The following is a 17047-nucleotide window of genomic DNA, read 5'->3' on the forward strand; positions in this document are numbered from 1 at the left end:
AATTTTTGTCTCAATTTATTCTCAATTTTTGTAAAAGTGGTGTAATTTTGTCCCTCTCCAAATTTAAACCAAATTAAATTTGTATATAAATGTGCACAAATATTTCTATCAAAATTGATATTTCAAGTTAATATTTTTAACAAGATTAAGTTTATTTTAATTTATATTTTACATTAAACTTTATTTTAAATTATTTTAAAGTTGTTAATAGAAAATAATGCTAATAACAAAAAAAAAATCATAAATTATATTGATATTTTATTACATCATACTTTAATATTATTTTTTATTTGAATTTATATTTTAAATAATTGTATTTTTTAAAATGTGTGAAATTCAATAATTTTTATACAAATGTTTTAGTTGGTGTAAAAAGAATAATTATATAAATTTAAGAAAAATTAACTAGTTTACGTAACAATAAGAAACAAATAAATTTGAAATTTGAAAACAATTTTAAGTAAAATTGAATGTGAAACAAATTTAAATAAACTTAGTTTTGTTGAAAATATGTAATAAAAATATCAATTTGAATAAAAAAATCAAATTTAATAAAAATATTTGTATAACATTTATATAAAAGTTAATTTTTGTTTCAATTTGGAGAGAGGCGAAATTCCACAATTTTTACAAAAATTGGGACTAAATTGAAACAAAAATTAAAATATATGGACCAAATTGAGAATGAGAAAATGACATCTGGCATAATTATGACACGTGGCACTGTCACGGTCATGTGGCACGATGTCAGCTTGACAAGTGACAAATTTGTAATTCTTTTAAAAAAATTAAAAAAATAATAAAAAAATTAAAAAAATAAAATAAAATATTCAAAAAATCTAGAAACTGACACATGGCACCCCATTTAACATCGTTACTACACCACTAACAGAAAGGACTTGATTGCATCATATTTTCCAAAATAAGAACCAAATTAAGATAAAAAAAAAAATTGAGGGACTAAATTGATATTTTGCTACGAAAATGAGGACCAAAGGAATAACTTAACCTAACTTTTATTAGTATATAAAAAAAATATTGATTAGAATTTAAGAAATTGAAGTAAACAAATATTTAAAATATATTTTAATTTGAATATTTGTTTTTCTTTTATATTTTAAAAAAATATTTTTAAATTTTATCAACTAGGTTTCATTAATGTTTGCAAATTTAATAAATATTTTTGTTCTAATGAAATTTTATTTGGTATTCTAATCTAAAATGTAAACAATTATAATTTATTTCAAAGTAATTGATATTGAAGAAACAACCATCGTCCTATATATTTGATAATATTATGTTTCTTTTACTATAATTTTTTATTATTTTATAAAAAAATAATTAAAATTAACACTGAAGTGGTAACACAACGGGTATGAGTATGGGTACTAAATTATACCCGTTACCCGGTGGGGATGGAGATGAGACAAAAGTTTGATACCCGTTGGGTTTGGGTATGAGACAAAAATTTGATACCCGTTGGGTTTGGGTATGGGATGGAGATGAATATTTTTTATGGGGATGGGTATGGGATAGCGAAACCCGTCCCCGCTCCGCCCCGTTACCATCTCTATGGACCTGTTCGTCTTAACTTTCGATCAAGGATAGCCCATCTTGACCTTTTGTTCAACCCAACCAAAAAATTATATTAAAATTTTGGATTAAATATTTTGAATTTTTCATTTTTAAAAGTTTCATCTAACAGATTTGAAATTGGGATTGGATAGTTACCGATAAATAAAATTTAATCAAAACAAAAAATTAAGCCTCACCAAACCTAAATATACCAAATTTTAGTCGGAAAGGAGTTCTTAAACTTGTTGAGATATGCTTTTTTTTTTTTTCTCGCAACTAAATTAATTAATATTAAACTACAAATCATTTTCTGATATATTCGAGGAAAGAGGGAAGATTCCGCGAGCCCGTACTTGAAAAACGGGTAGATTATTACCGAAGAGATAAATATTTAAAGAGATAACAAAAAGTATAAAACTAGAGAGATAGAGAATAAGTGTCTTCTTTGAAAAAAAAACAAAGAACATGTTATAGAATTGATAGGCCTGGCCCATCGGACCTTACAATTCCAACTAATTGGCATGATATATTATATTTAACCATGTATTTATATATCACAAAATTAAAAATATAGAAATTTAATTTGGATATATTTTAAAATAAAAAACATCATATTAAATAAATTATTATTTATTAAATTAGAAATATATTATTTATACATAATTGTTTAAACACTTATATCTTTTAGATAAATATCTAAGTTTAAATGATTCGAACTATAATTCAAGTCATAATTAAATCTAAATTATATATATAACTTTTATCCTATATTTTGATCCGATTGATAAAGTGTAAAAAAATAATTATATACGACAAAAAATAATATGAAATATTACTTATATAAATATAATTAGATTAACCATTAAGATTAAAAAGATATTACAATTTGGAAAATCCTTCGAATTAAACACTGACGTACACAAATAGAATTTCAACTTTGAAGGAATGATCATGACAACAATTATAGCAACTAAAGTAAAAATTTATTACTTTTTCAGAAACAAAAAACACATTTGCTCATAAACGAATATATGATCTTTTAATTCTTACATTAAATATCCTTGATGGAAGTTAGTTACATGAGCTTCTTATCATTAAAAAATATATTATAATATGGATATTACAAACACGAGTTCTTTAAAATCAATATTTGAGACTTGCATTAAAATATTTTGATTGATAGAAACTTTTACAAAACCTTTTCACTAGAGATGTTATAATAATAATAAAAGATATCTCAAAATAAAAACATATACAGAATATTTTCATTTATGTTTAAATTATAAAAAAAATCCGGATCAATGTAACAAAAACACTATCCAAAAATAACATTCCTAACCGAAATTTCTTAATTATAAACATATAATATGGTCGGATAAAACAAAATACCAACTCCTTGAATACTTTATTTTAACATGTCGTGTTAAAACCAACTTGTAATTCCCTTTTGACAAAAATCACCCGATTGGCTTCTTAATAAAACATGTCAAAAGGTTATTCAACATTTAAGTGATAATTGCAATTAAATTGAAATTTAATCTTATAAATTCTAATCCATAATATTGGGTTGATGAATATAGTACATTTTTTAAAGTTTCACACCACTTAGTAAAGGGAGTGAGTGACAGTAATTATATAACGGACTTTAAGTTTATGATGTTTATTGTCATAAGTCAAAAACACTTTTAAGTAAGTATTTAACTTTTTTTATACTCTTGTAGTATAGTGTTGTGAAGTTTAAGTTAAATTATTGCTTTGGAAAATGTGAGTGTATTTGGGGTTAAAGGGCAGAGAGTTGTTATATGTGTCGTACAACTTTTCACATAATATTTTTCAATGATGGTCATTAGACAACGTTATGGTTTTTCTCCAGGTTTGAAGTTTTCATGTTATATTCTTTTGTTGATTTTATTTCTCTATAGATGGGGTGGTGATTCTTAAGAGTAAAATGTTGATGTTTTTCATGATGACATGTTTTTCTCCCATCAGAGTGGTATCAATAACTTATGGTTCGATAAAATATTTTTAGTTTGCTTTGTGGCTACAATTTAATTTGATCTTCCACAAAAGGAGAAGAAGAATATGAATTCTTTATTGTTGGAGAATTATCATTGGTTGCTAAAAGGAAATTCTTGGGATGATTTAGTTCCAAGTGAGTATATTATCCATGGTGGAGTATGATTGCTTGTACAAACAATGAGGATGCATTTATTTTAATCATGGTAGAGATTGATGGGTTGATGAAAATAATATATCTTAGAAAGTCCCATGTCACCCAAGATAAACAAGGAAGTGAGCGATAATAGTTATATAATAGACTCTAAGGAGGGAACTCAAAGTGGGTCAGGCCTGACGAACCGACCCACCAACTCAACTTAAAAATTGTGGGTCGGGTTAAGTGATTGAACCTACAAACTCATTGCATTTGGCTCGACATGACTGACATCCCGATGCGTTGCAGGGCGGGTTTATGCGAGCCAACCCGCAACCCGTTTGCACCTAATTCATGTGTTGTGATGCTTTTATTTTTGTCAACCCATTTTCATTTTCATTTGTATGTTTGTGAGAGAGGTCGAGAAGCAACCCTTTCTTCCCTCCAAAAGTCTATCCCCAATCTCTCATTCTCATCTTCATCATCTTCTTCTCCATCTATCACATTTTCATCATCATTCAGTTTCATCATTTTAGTATCCAACATTTGAAATCGCACACCTAACAGAAAAAGCCAATACTCACATAAACACTCACACAAATAGATAAACTCACTCCATTATCACGTTTCAAACCATCACACCTTCGTCGTTGGAAAGGTCGTAAGAGACAACAAGGTCATCAACAACACGTTGGTGACTCGACGTTTGTTGATGCGACTAGATTTGGAAGGAGGAAGTTGTGTGCCTACATTTGAGTAGAGAGGAACGATGGTGAAGGCTTCAATTTCGTTTCTCGTTTTGTAAACCACAATGATCATAATTGGGGTTTCTCAAGTTAGGGTTTGGAGGCTTCTCGATTGGGGTTTTTTGATGTGGTTGCGATTTAGAGTTTTTGATCTGCTTGTGATTTGGGTTTCTTAATATGTTTGTGATAATTTTGTAGGTTGGGTTTTTGTAGTGGGTTTTTGTTGGTTGTGATGGTTTTGTGGCTTTTTTTTTTTTTTTTTTTTTGCAGAAAACAAAGAATTGGAGAAAACGAAGATCATTGATGATGAAGAATAACACAATGATTGGAGACGAAGAAATGGTTTGTCAGCCCGCCAACCCAAATTTGGCGGGCCAAAAGCGGAAAAGGCCTAAACGGGTCGGACTGACCTGTTTTTACATTGGCGACTCTAAGTTCACAATGTATTTGAATTTTCTTATATTTTTGTAGTAGAATGTTGTGAGATTTATGTTAAATTATTGTTTTAGAAAGTATCAATGTATTTGGGTTCTAAATACATACGAGAGTTGTTTATGTGTTGTACAAGATTTCACATAATGATCTTATCTTATTATCATTAGAAATCGATCATTTTTTATTTTATTTTAGAGTTTTTATGTTTGCGTTGATCTTATTTATTTATTAGTAGATGATTCTCAAATATAAAAGATATTGATATTCTTCATGATTGATATTTTTTATGATGACACGTTTTTGTCCATCAAATATATTTATGGCATTGCACAATCTATAAGTTTATATTATATATCTTTATTCTCTTTTTGTCACCTGCTTAAAACAAATAAATTGATATTAAAAATCTAAATATAAATCGAAAGTTTTATATTAAATAAAATAAAAAAGTTAAAATGATATAAAAAAAACATAAACATTAAGTTTCAAGTTTTTATATTAAAAATGATATTAAGATTATGTATGAGTAACTTATATCTTTCTGAAATCTATCAAGAAAAATTCAAACACTCATGCCATTGCTAATACTTTTTTTTTTTTTTCTAATAAAACAAATCCTTGTTATAACACAATAATTTGTTATTCTAGATATTTTTGTTTTAAGGAACTATTAAAGTCTTCTTTCTCTACCACACAAATGTTATCTTAATGCTATAAGTGTTAAAATTGGTTATTCGATGCATACATTCTAAACTAGCTGTGATTTTTAAGTTTAGTTTAGTTTTATATCAAGTTAACGGAATTACATTAATAATTTTTAATATATATATATATATATATATATATATATTTATTTATTTATGCACATGCATATTATTGCTGTTGTCAATTAATACCCTTTTATTAATTTTTCATCTTTCATCAAACAATTTGAAAGCAGGTTTTATTAAGTCCTTTTAATTAAATAAACAAAGTTGAAGGTTGTTTTATCTATATAAAGATAAAAAAAATCATTATTTTAACAAAATGTATTGTATTACAAATATTTCGTATATAAATATATATTTTATTTTAACTGTATAGAATAAATATAGATATTTATCCCGAACTAATAACGCGATTTAGATGTTTAAAATCATTTTATCTCTTAATCTAAATTTTCATTGTTCTGATAATTTCAAATATGAAAAAATTAAATTTATATTATATTATATATAAAAATAAATAAATAAACGTGGAGGCCACGGTATATACCACTACAAAAACACAATACCCTAATTTCTCTCCCCGACTCTCTTACCCTGTTTTCAGCTCCGGCAACTTCTCTTCCGGCGCCGCCGCTACCTCCGCTTTTATCTTTGCCGTGACCTTCCATTCCTACGCGCTTCAATAGGTATTATTCTCTTCATGATATCCCCAATAGGTATTATTCTCTTCATGATATCCCCAAATTAGGTTATGGATGATTTCTGAATTGGGGGTTCCCTCTTTTTTCCAAATTTATTATATTTATTTGATTGGGTCGCTGAGCTGAAATTATCACGAAGGTTTCAGATACATAATACAATAATCCTTTTTCATATTTTAATTAACAATAATAGACTAAACTAGGTGCATGCTTGTGAGAATTTACTCTTGCATGTTTTTAAGGATTTTTTGTTATGTTTAAAAGATTCAAAATAAAGGAGTGCAAACTAATTGTATTTTCTTTACACGGATAAAAAATGTATCACTTTCAACTGAGTTTTTGAATGTTAAATATTAATAATTAATAATGTAGCAAATACAAAATATACTCTTCTTGTTGTGTTCTACCGTGTTTGATCATGTCTACAAATGCTCTAAGCAGTAGAGAATGCACATTTTTTTATGTGGCATTAAAATGAAGGAGTTTCTAGTGGAGAAGTCACTCGTTTTCTGTTTGTTTTTCTTCTTTTTTATTCAATTTTGGTGAGCATCAGTTGTAGTTAGTTAATTTGTGAGTTTATCATCTGAAACTGTCGATGTAAGAAGAGTTGTTTGAGCAACGCTGACCCCTTCTATTTTTTTTTTTCCATAAAAGTTTCTATCTAATATTCAAATTCCAATACCTTAATGTAAAGTCTAATAAGGTGAGAACCTGCATCCACAGATTGAGAGTATGTGATGGTTACGTGTTTTAAATGAGGTGTTTATTGTTTAAGTTTATTTATATATGAAACAAGGAACCTTTATATGTTTTTCTGATTTGAATTCTGGTGCTGTAGATCATCAATTTGATTACTTGGGTCAGATTTCTGTCATTCTCAATCATGGCAACTAGTAAGTGAAACATATATGTTTTCCCTATCTGTTTAATTGGTACCTATACCAAGTTTACTCATTCATGTTTTTTGTGTGTCTATTACGTTATGGTCTTCTTTGGTGGAAATATTTTTTACTCTTTAAATTAATATATCTGATGACTATGGATTTCCTGCAGGACTTCAGTTTGAAAATAATTGTGAAGTTGGAGTCTTCTCTAAACTTACCAATGCCTACTGCTTGGTTGCCATTGGAGGTTCTGAAAGCTTCTACAGGTTTTCATTCATCATGGACTATTGAAAACATTGCTTAGTATATATATATATATATATATATATATATATATATATATATATAGGTTTCAATTTGTTATGATAGTTTTATAGATGAATTCAATATGTGGCTTGATACAGTGTATTTGAAGCTGAGTTAGCTGATGTTATCCCTGTGGTCAAGACATCAATTGGGGGTACTCGGATTATTGGTCGTCTTTGTGCCGGTAATGTTTTTCTTATCCTCATTTGTTCTTTGTTTCTCAAGTAGTTATAGTCCATTGAGATGGATCCATCCTATAAATACTTATTTTCCTTTTCTAATTAACCAAAAACTGCACTTATTTCTTCTTTCTAGTTATTTTATCTTAGGACAATGATACTTTAACTTACTTTTTTTGACCCACTTTTAACCCACCACCTCGATCACCATTAGATCATCACATCACATCACTAAAAAGAATAAAAAAAGATGATCTAATGGTGATTAAAGCAATGGGTTAAAAGTGGGTAAAAAAAAGTGGGTTAAAATATCATTTTCCTTTTATCTTATTGGACATAATTAATTTTCCTTACAATTGGTTTGCAGGAAACAAGAATGGGCTTCTCTTGCCCCATACCACCACAGATCAAGGTGATTCTTATTTCTGTTATGTTTGTTTTGGTTCTTTGTACTCTATTATGCAATTTTACTATCATGTTCTAGGGCCCGATAGGTTTTGGAACTCCTGTCTTCCCAAACCAAAATTCATCCTATTGACTTTGTGAATAAAATATGTCAAAAGGTTACTCAACATCTGCTTGGTGATTCTGATGGCTGTTAGCACATTGGATGAGTAATCGCTTATTTTGATAAATTTTTTTACTGCTATTGTATAGCTGTAATTGAAAGGATCCTGACAAATTACTAGTTTAAATGTCAAATGATTGACTTCGGGTTTTGGATTGGTTAGTGATTGTGCAATTAGCTGATTTCATAAAGATTCTGAATTATGCTCATTTGTTTGTTAGTATCTCCATCTTTATCAACACTCTAGTCTCTATTCCTTTAATTGCTCCCAATTTTACTGAGTTTTGATAATCTATTATTTCTTTGTTTGTTCAAATTCTGTATATTGAGACCCGAGGATGGGATTTCTGGATTGACATTATATTTTTTAGAGTAACTTACCCTTTTTGTTGGCAGTATATAATCCACTCTAGTAATGATATACTAACTTATGGTATTTGAATTTTTTTTGTCTGTTATTCCTGTAGAACTTCAACATTTGAGAAACAGTCTACCTGATCAAGTTGTTGTTCAGCGTATAGACGAAAGGCTATCTGCTCTGGGGAATTGTATAGCATGTAACGACCATGTGGCCCTGACACACACTGATCTTGACAGGGTATTGCCTTATTGTTGACCAATTATTTTTTTTCTGTAACTGTTTATTCATATTTAGAATTAGAAATTGATTTTCATCTGGAGCACGGTATATTATCACATATATTGCTATCTCTGAATCTGAGCGCCTTAAATTTTGACAACTCAATATTTAGCATGTATCAAAGCCTAGGGAATTTGATCACCTAATGCTGGTTTTTGTTGATAAAACAAATCCGTTTATAACTCAAAATGCTATTCTGGCTAATTCTCTACCCAATCAAGTTTTGTTTGTCTGCCAAAAACGTTCTCTTATTGCTATGCATAGGTAATTTCCTATATAGGTGTCAAAATTAACACAGTGATCATTTTATTTATATTAATCCATTTTTCTTCTTCAAACGCTGTTAGTCCATCATCTTTATTTGCATCTATCTTTGATCTTTGATTTTATATATAAATCTTGGCTACCTCGAGTATTCAATATTAAGCTTTTGTTCAGGAGACTGAAGAGATGATTGCAGATGTTCTTGGAGTAGAAGTTTTCAGGCAGACCATAGCAGGCAACATTCTTGTTGGTAGTTACTGTGCCTTCTCCAATAGGGGTGGTTTGGTGAGTAAAATATATTATTAGAAATTCATAATCTAGACATCTATATACACTCTCTTTTGACATACCCTCGATGCAGGTCCACCCTCATACTTCCATAGAAGACTTGGATGAGCTTTCTACGCTTCTTCAGGTTCCTTTGGTGGCCGGAACTGTTAACCGGGGCAGTGAAGTGATAGCAGCTGGAATGACAGTTAATGACTGGACAGCATTTTGCGGTTCAGACACCACTGCAACAGAGCTATCTGTAATTGAGAGTGTTTTCAAGCTGAGAGAAGCTCAGCCTAGTGCCATTGTGGACGAGATGAGGAAATCCCTCGTTGATACCTATGTCTGAACTGTGTTAGTAATAATGTTATGTTTTGTGCAACAAGATATTGCACTGCTGATTGTTAAGATATAAGTTTTGGCGATAGTTTTGATTTTGTAATGTGGACATATTTGTTCCCATCTGTTTGTACTTTTCATTAACTGTGATATCATGTAATATCTGGTGATCTTCGTGATACACAGATCAAATGCATGTGTGGCTGTTATTGCGTACCTCGTGTTGACGACTTAAATAATTGCTTGGGAGACTCAATGCAATCATATTCTACGTCATTTAGTAACATGTCTATAAACTAAACTCTGAACAAACCATGTTGAAACTTACTGTATGCTAATTTAGTTTTAATATTGTGGCAACTATGAATTGGTAATTTGAATTCCTACACACCATCAGGGATGTTGAGAATTACAATCACAAATAACCCATGGTTGCGAAATTTGCGTTGATTTTAAGGCAGTATTTTTGGCCATTTCTTCTACACCTCCATAAACATAACTTGTTCCTATAAATTTTTGTATTCTAAAATGTAGAATATTGTAGAATTGTAGAATACAAAATATGATTTTTGTATTATAAATTGTACACTATATAGAATAGAATACCAAAAATTATATTCTGGATTGTATATTTTGAAATACAAAAAATTTTATTCTAAAATATAATGAGAAATATCAAATTTATATTCTAAATTTCACAATTCCATGTACAAAATTTTATGGGATCAGGTTGAATTTACAGTTTTTCAGCACATTTGTCTGCGTAATGAACCGAAATCAAATCAAAATTTGAAGTCATGGTGACGCCGAATCGTTTAAATTTCGCAAATTGATTTTCGTGACGGTTGGCATCATTAGTTCTTCGCACCCATCTATTTTTTTCTAGGTTTGGAAATATGCTATCTTATCAATTAGCCGTATAGTTATATCATCGAATCATTATTCTGATTCACATAAACATTATTAAAACAAGAAATATGCATCTAAATAATGTTTAATATCGACATTAATACAAAGATTCATAAATAATCTTAATATCACTTAACAATTAGATTATGATATTCCTAGGCAGAATAATTGATGATTAGATAAGAAACACTACTTATAATTATATTGTAAACAAAATTTCACTACATTTTAATATCTATTGACGTATAATTAACATGAAATACCCAACAGAAACATTTCTTAAATCTTTGCTACTTTTCTAAAATCAGATAATCACTGGCGAACTAATAGGCCACCACCTTCCAATAACAATGTTATACTGGCAGAGGACAGCTTCCACGCAATTACATTTTCAGAAATCGAACACTGTTTATCAGCAAAAAATAAAAATAAACATTTCACCACAATTTAACATACATAGTTCTAAGGAAGTGCGTGTATGTAAAAAACGTTTCACAAACGAATAGGAACAGAAACCAGAAACAGCTCAACAAAATTGGTGAAACTGGTATGTTTGACCCCGCCACAAAATCTCAAACAGTTGACCGAAAACACCCAATAACTCATACGCTAGTTAATAAAGTCTTTAAAATAAACTAAGGTTCACAAATCGCTATAGCAAACAGTACAAGGCACAAAAAAAACAGCCCAGTCAAGGACCCAAAACTTCTAAGAATATTGATAATATTTAATGAAGACCAAGAACCTAGTACGTCATCAACTCTATCAAAAAGCAGTGTCAATTGAACCGAGATTCTCAGTCAGGAAGGATTTGTTCATTGTCAGCATCTGCCTCGGTCTCAATCTTGGGTTTTGAAGAACCTGAAGCTCCAGGGGCCTGCTTCTTCTTGATTCCACTCACTATATCATCAATCCTCAGAAGCATGCAAGCAGCTTCAATGGCAGTCTTAAAAGCTTGCGCCTTCACATTGTAGGCATCCCAGATCTATCATCACAGTAGAGCAGAACATTTTGAGTTCACATACTTTGAAACAAGATAAGGTGGCAAATTTCAGGAAAGAGGTTCGGTAACAAGCAAGATAATGACTATTCTGCTAAGGAAATAAACAGAGTGTTTCTCACTTTGTTGCCTCTTCTGGGAGTAACTGATAAATGTTAATTCTAAGTCTGATGAGATTAAGTCCAGCAGGCAAAATAACAAATGGCAGCTTTTGGTATCATTCAAAATATGCACATGCAACAGAATAGGATGAAAGTGAAATACCTTGCGCTCTTTCATGTCAGTGATGCTACCGGTAGTTCCATCTATACCAATCCATGCATTTTCCCCATTTGCGTGCTAGTATTTTCAAGAACACAACGTTAAACATTATCAGACCTTCATAGGAAGACAGTATACAAGTGCTACCAAACTATTCTTACTTTTCCTTGGAGAGCAGTCATAGTCCGGATGACATTTACTCCACAATTTTGTGCCAAAGTTCGTGGTATAGCTTCAAAAGCAATGGCAGCAGCTTCATACGGCCACTGATAGTCAACAAGAATCCTAAGTGAGAACCAGTGTAAACTGCTACAGATAAGAGATAGAACTCCAATGCACCAAATATAAACAGTACAGCTACTGGTTCATATAAACTAAACTCACTTTTTCTATGCCCTCGATAGAAGAACTCTTCTGTTTCAAGGCAGCTGACACTGTCAACTCTGTTGCACCACCTCCAGGAACAAGTTTTGGATTTTTTATTATGTTCCTTGCAACAGACATGGCATCCTGAAAAAAAAAAGTTTACGTAAGCAGTATGATATGATCAAGTTCCTAGAACATTTGAATAGCTTACCTGTAGGTTTCTTTCAACTTCATTTAAAAGATCCTTACTAGCTCCCCTTAGTAGTACGGTGCAGGCCTTGGGGTCTTTACAATCAACAATGTATGCAAAGTACTCATCTCCAATTTTCTTAATCTCAAATAATCCAGCACCAGTACCAACGTCAGATTCCTGCAATTCATCTGGTCTGTTCACAATAACAGCACCGCATGCCTTAGCAATTCTATTATTATCAGTTTTCCTCAGCCTCCTGATTGCACTAACTCCATGCTTGCTCAGATAATGACAAGCCAAATCACTCAGACCCTTCTCCGTGATTACCACATCAGGCTTAAACTTCAGTATCTGCATGCACATCTCCTCAATATATTCTTCTTCCATCTTCAATAAGAGATTCCAGTCTTCTTCTTTGAGTAGTTCAGCATTTGTTTGGTTTTCACCCTTTTTATACTCAATGGGACAATCAAGAAGAATGATGCGTGGGTTAACAATCTTTCTCCTCATTTTGCCAGGTGCAACCACATCTTTGTTTATCATAACACCCTTGAGTACTCTAGAATCCTCCAGCTGCCCACCAGGGACCTTTTCAACCTTAATATAATTTTTTATATCTACATCTCTCAAACCTTGGCCAATCTCAACACCTACTGTTGCAGTAGCATCAATAGCTAAATCCTGGAAGTAACCAAGGAAGAATATATCAAACATAACTCAACAGATCCTGAAATACTATGTAATAGCAGAAATATAATTTTCAACAATCAAGCATCATCAGGTTTAAAACCTATTGACTCAAGCAGTAAACAACAAAACTGAAGAGCAAGAGCTAAATGAAATCAAATCACTATAAAACTAAGTTTTCACGTATCTATACAAATGTAATAAAGAAAATATATTAGTTTGATGAACATAGAGAAATAACCTAAATTCAGAGGCCCATCTAACTAAATGAAGATAACTTAAAACACATTTGTTTAGAAGAAAAAAAAAATTAGATAATGAGCAAGTAAACTGTATTCATCAAAAAAACAAGCCACACTTTCGTGAAAAAAACAATGTACAGATGTCAGGTAACATCTAACATCATTGAACACAAATCGGGTAGATAAATTTACCTACCAGGCTTGAGCCAAAACTCTCCTTCGGGGAAAATATTCAGACTCAACAGAAAATCACTGAGACATGTCAGTAACTAACCACAGCCTTCCTATAGATAACTACAACACATAATTGAGTAGCTGCTACAAAATTGTACTACCATATAAACGCCCTATTACAAAAATAACTTCTTCATAAATGTCCCACACTACCTATTACTAATTCCGGCCTTCTATTTTCAAATTTCTCCTAGAGTCCAGAAGCACCACATTTCGAGATGCTTTCTGCACAATCTAGAAGCTTACCGACATCTTGACTCTAGATTGTAACAGAATTTAAAGAATAACCATTTACCAGAACAAACATACAGCTCAACAATTATATCAAAGAAAAACGAAAAATTAGAAACCTAGCCCAAGAGATAGAGGAAAACTCACAGCAATTAAATCCCCAAATTGACCTGTGAATTTGGTACCTATGCAGCTTTTTACCAGCCCCAGCATTATACCTCCTGCAGTTTAATTAATCATAGCTTTCAGTTATACATGAAGTAATTAAATGGAGCCATCATGCATGGTTACTGAACATTACTCAAATTACTAGAAGATTTGCACTAAATTTTAATCCAACAATGCACTGGCAAACTTGAAAGAAATCACCTCCCTGTTGTAACTGAAGTATTTTTATTTTAGAAAACTTACCAAGGCTCTTGGTCTACAAGCCATTGGAGTACAGAATTGAAAAAGTTTAGCACACCATAAACATTTTTGGTCCAAAAGTTTGGGAGAAGAGAAGGTGCACCAGAAAATGCTTATATACTTAAAGGGGACATTCATTTGATCCCATCCTATAAAAATGAGTGAAAACTCGAATTTGCAACTTGTCAAATGTAAGACTCAGGCTTCCTTCATTTTACCAATTCCTTAAGGATAGCAAAGAGAAAACTTTTTTCTATTATTGAGGAAGAAATTTATTACACAAAGGTAAAAACTTGGAAAGAGACTTACGATCCTGAGCATCAATAGGCATTGCAATTTTGTCAAGAACAGCAATAGCATCCTCCAAAGCTTTGGTATATGCTGCAGATTACATAATCGTAGCATTCATTTATATAAATAATTTTACAGATTGTAGGAGAAAACCACTCATTAAAAGTATACTAATAAGTTACCTCGGCAAATAACTGTAGGGTGAATTTTGTCAATGAATGCATCAGCAACATGAAGCATCTCACCAGCTGCACCCAAAATACAAGATAATGATTACTGTAAGACAATATGGTGGCCCAAAAATTAAAGTAAGATCAGATCCGCTATTCAGAAAAGTATAACAAAATCCAGAATTTTCTATTAAATCACACAGAAGCATACCAAGAATGATGACAGATGTTGTTCCATCCCCTACTTCTTGGTCTTGGGTGCGACTTAATTCAATCATGGACTGTTTACGTTACAAGAGAACACTGTTAGAAAGTTTTATAATAAAGAAAAACTAAGCCAGCCAAATCACAGAACCGATGGTCATAAAATTCTAAGTTTGGAGTGCAGTGTGTATAATGTATAATGACAAAGCAATATCAATGAATTCACACAAAAGATACAGCAAATACCTTGGCAGCTGGGTGAGCAAGGTCTAATTCACGTAATATAGCATTTCCATCATTGGTAACAACAATTCCTGTTGATTTGCAATGAAAAATAATGAATGAGCACCATATATATGCAAAGGACACGAGGGTCTTCAATAAGTTGTAGTATGGTTTAAAACATGAAAACACTAACCTCCTTGAGCGTCAAGAAGCATTTTTAGCATGGACCTGGGTCCCAATGTTGTACGGACTACATCAGCAACAGCCTGGCATTCGTCAAAAATATTAGATTAGAAACATCTAATGAACATTTGTAGTAACAAGTTAGGTACTGTTCAAATATTTTTTTTCATAACTACTTAAATCAACATATGAACCTTAGCTCGTGAAAAAGTGAGACGTTAAATTCTATAAAAGTTAAGCAAGTTCAGACAATTAAAGAAGAAAATAACTTCTTTTCTTCTTCCATGTAAATGCACACATAAAAATTACCTTTGCTGCCTGAATAACAGCATATCTCACTTTAGCTCCAGACTCCCGTTTCAAAGAGTCCTCTGCAAAATCAAATACACAAAAGACAAAGCCACTTAAAACTTAAAACCAATAAAATGCGAAAACAGACACTAAAATCATTTAAAAATAAAGAAGAAAAAGAGAAATTATGAGCGTAAGATATGACAAAGAACTTACGGAGAACGAGAACTGGCGCGTGCATGATTTTTTGGATTCAAAAGATTCCGAGAATTTTCACAAGCGAGAACTAAATCCAGCAACAGAGGATGTGCTCCTGACGAAGCTCGTGAGAGTCTAAGTTCGCTAAAGCAAGTTAGTTTCAAACTCAAACGCCGCGAAGTAAACATATTAACGAGGAATCCAGAAATAAAGCAAGTTAGTCGTCAAACTCAAAAACAGTTTTCTCTTAACAAAACGACGCAGATTCAAACATTTTCCGCATGTAGAAAACGGACAAAATGAAAATATTATCAGTGAATCCAAAAGCAGAACCCTAAATCACAATACGAGGGTGGCGATGCAGTAAATGACGACTCAAACAGCACCAGATCAGAGACGAATGCTTGTTACCTGAACTTGGCCGGAGAAGGCTCGATCGGTACCGGAAGCGGCGAGAGAAACGGTGGTTGGCAGCAGCGGCGGCGGAGGAGGCGCTAGGGCACAGAGAAATGATCGAGAGATAATCGGGCGGAAGAGTGTAGTGTGAGTAACTACGCTGAGGTTTTCCGCCAAAATGTGCTAGAAAACCCTTGAACCTCCCAGCGCCTCATTTTATTGATTTTACTTCTTTTTACCTTTTCAAAATTATTACTGTTACTTTTTTTTTTTAGTTATACTTATATCACACTATTCAATTCTACTAATAATTTATTTTTAACATATGATTACGAGTGGTAAATAATGAGAAGAGACTCGTTAATTGAAATTACAAAAGATAGACGTAAATACTTTTACAATTTTCTGATTAATTATTAATTATTATTTCTGATTTATTATTAAAGTTTAGTTGATGATAAATAATATATTCAAAACAATTATAACTAGTGACAATCGCTTTGTTTTTAATTATTATTAATATTAGTATTCATATCACTTGTATATTTAACATGGTTCTCTTTTTAATTATATTTTTTCATCAACATATTCGAATTTAAGATTTTACTCTAGGAGATCGAATTACTTAGTACGCGAACTAATGACCAGTTGATAAAAAATATTTAAATTTGGATTTTGTAAAATACACACTTATATTTCTATGAAGGAATTATTATGGTAAGCTCTTAACATGGACTAAAGAAAGTAAATAAATTTATTATGTCTTAAATAGTTGAATCAAAAGTCTCTAAT

General features: G+C 31.4%; 2 protein-coding genes across 3 annotated transcripts; one reads left to right on the top strand and one right to left on the bottom strand.

Annotated features, from left to right (window-relative positions):
• Window positions 1-6150: 6150 nt before the first annotated feature.
• On the top strand, window positions 6151-9982 carry LOC114182464 (eukaryotic translation initiation factor 6-2). Of its 2 annotated transcripts, none has more exons than XM_028069338.2 (8): window positions 6151-6301; window positions 7155-7209; window positions 7370-7466; window positions 7605-7690; window positions 8053-8097; window positions 8721-8851; window positions 9332-9442; window positions 9519-9982. In XM_028069338.2, the coding sequence occupies exons 2-8, from the start codon at window positions 7200-7202 to the stop codon at window positions 9774-9776; spliced, it is 738 nt and encodes a 245-aa protein (XP_027925139.1). In that variant the 5' UTR covers window positions 6151-6301; window positions 7155-7199; the 3' UTR covers window positions 9777-9982. The 2 variants fall into 2 exon arrangements, with proteins under 2 accessions (XP_027925139.1, XP_085528872.1); XM_085672746.1 differs by having other exon boundaries at window positions 6188-6331.
• Window positions 9983-11083: 1101 nt separating this feature from the next.
• LOC114182158 (T-complex protein 1 subunit gamma) lies at window positions 11084-16454 on the bottom strand. The gene is made up of 14 exons (XM_028068945.2): window positions 16271-16454; window positions 15878-15994; window positions 15680-15741; window positions 15381-15453; window positions 15209-15276; window positions 14970-15039; window positions 14771-14836; window positions 14607-14678; window positions 14037-14110; window positions 12514-13176; window positions 12321-12446; window positions 12098-12202; window positions 11940-12014; window positions 11084-11660 (listed from the first exon to the last, which is right to left on the bottom strand). Exons 2-14 carry the CDS (start codon window positions 15900-15902, stop codon window positions 11472-11474), a joined length of 1668 nt encoding a protein of 555 aa, XP_027924746.1. The 5' UTR covers window positions 15903-15994; window positions 16271-16454; the 3' UTR covers window positions 11084-11471.
• Window positions 16455-17047: the final 593 nt, after the last annotated feature.

This window comes from Vigna unguiculata, chromosome 4 (genome assembly GCF_037176805.1).
Source record: "Vigna unguiculata cultivar grain cowpea cultivar isolate G323 ecotype 2 chromosome 4, ASM3717680v1, whole genome shotgun sequence".
In the NCBI taxonomy this organism is placed as follows: Eukaryota; Viridiplantae; Streptophyta; class Magnoliopsida; order Fabales; family Fabaceae; genus Vigna; species Vigna unguiculata.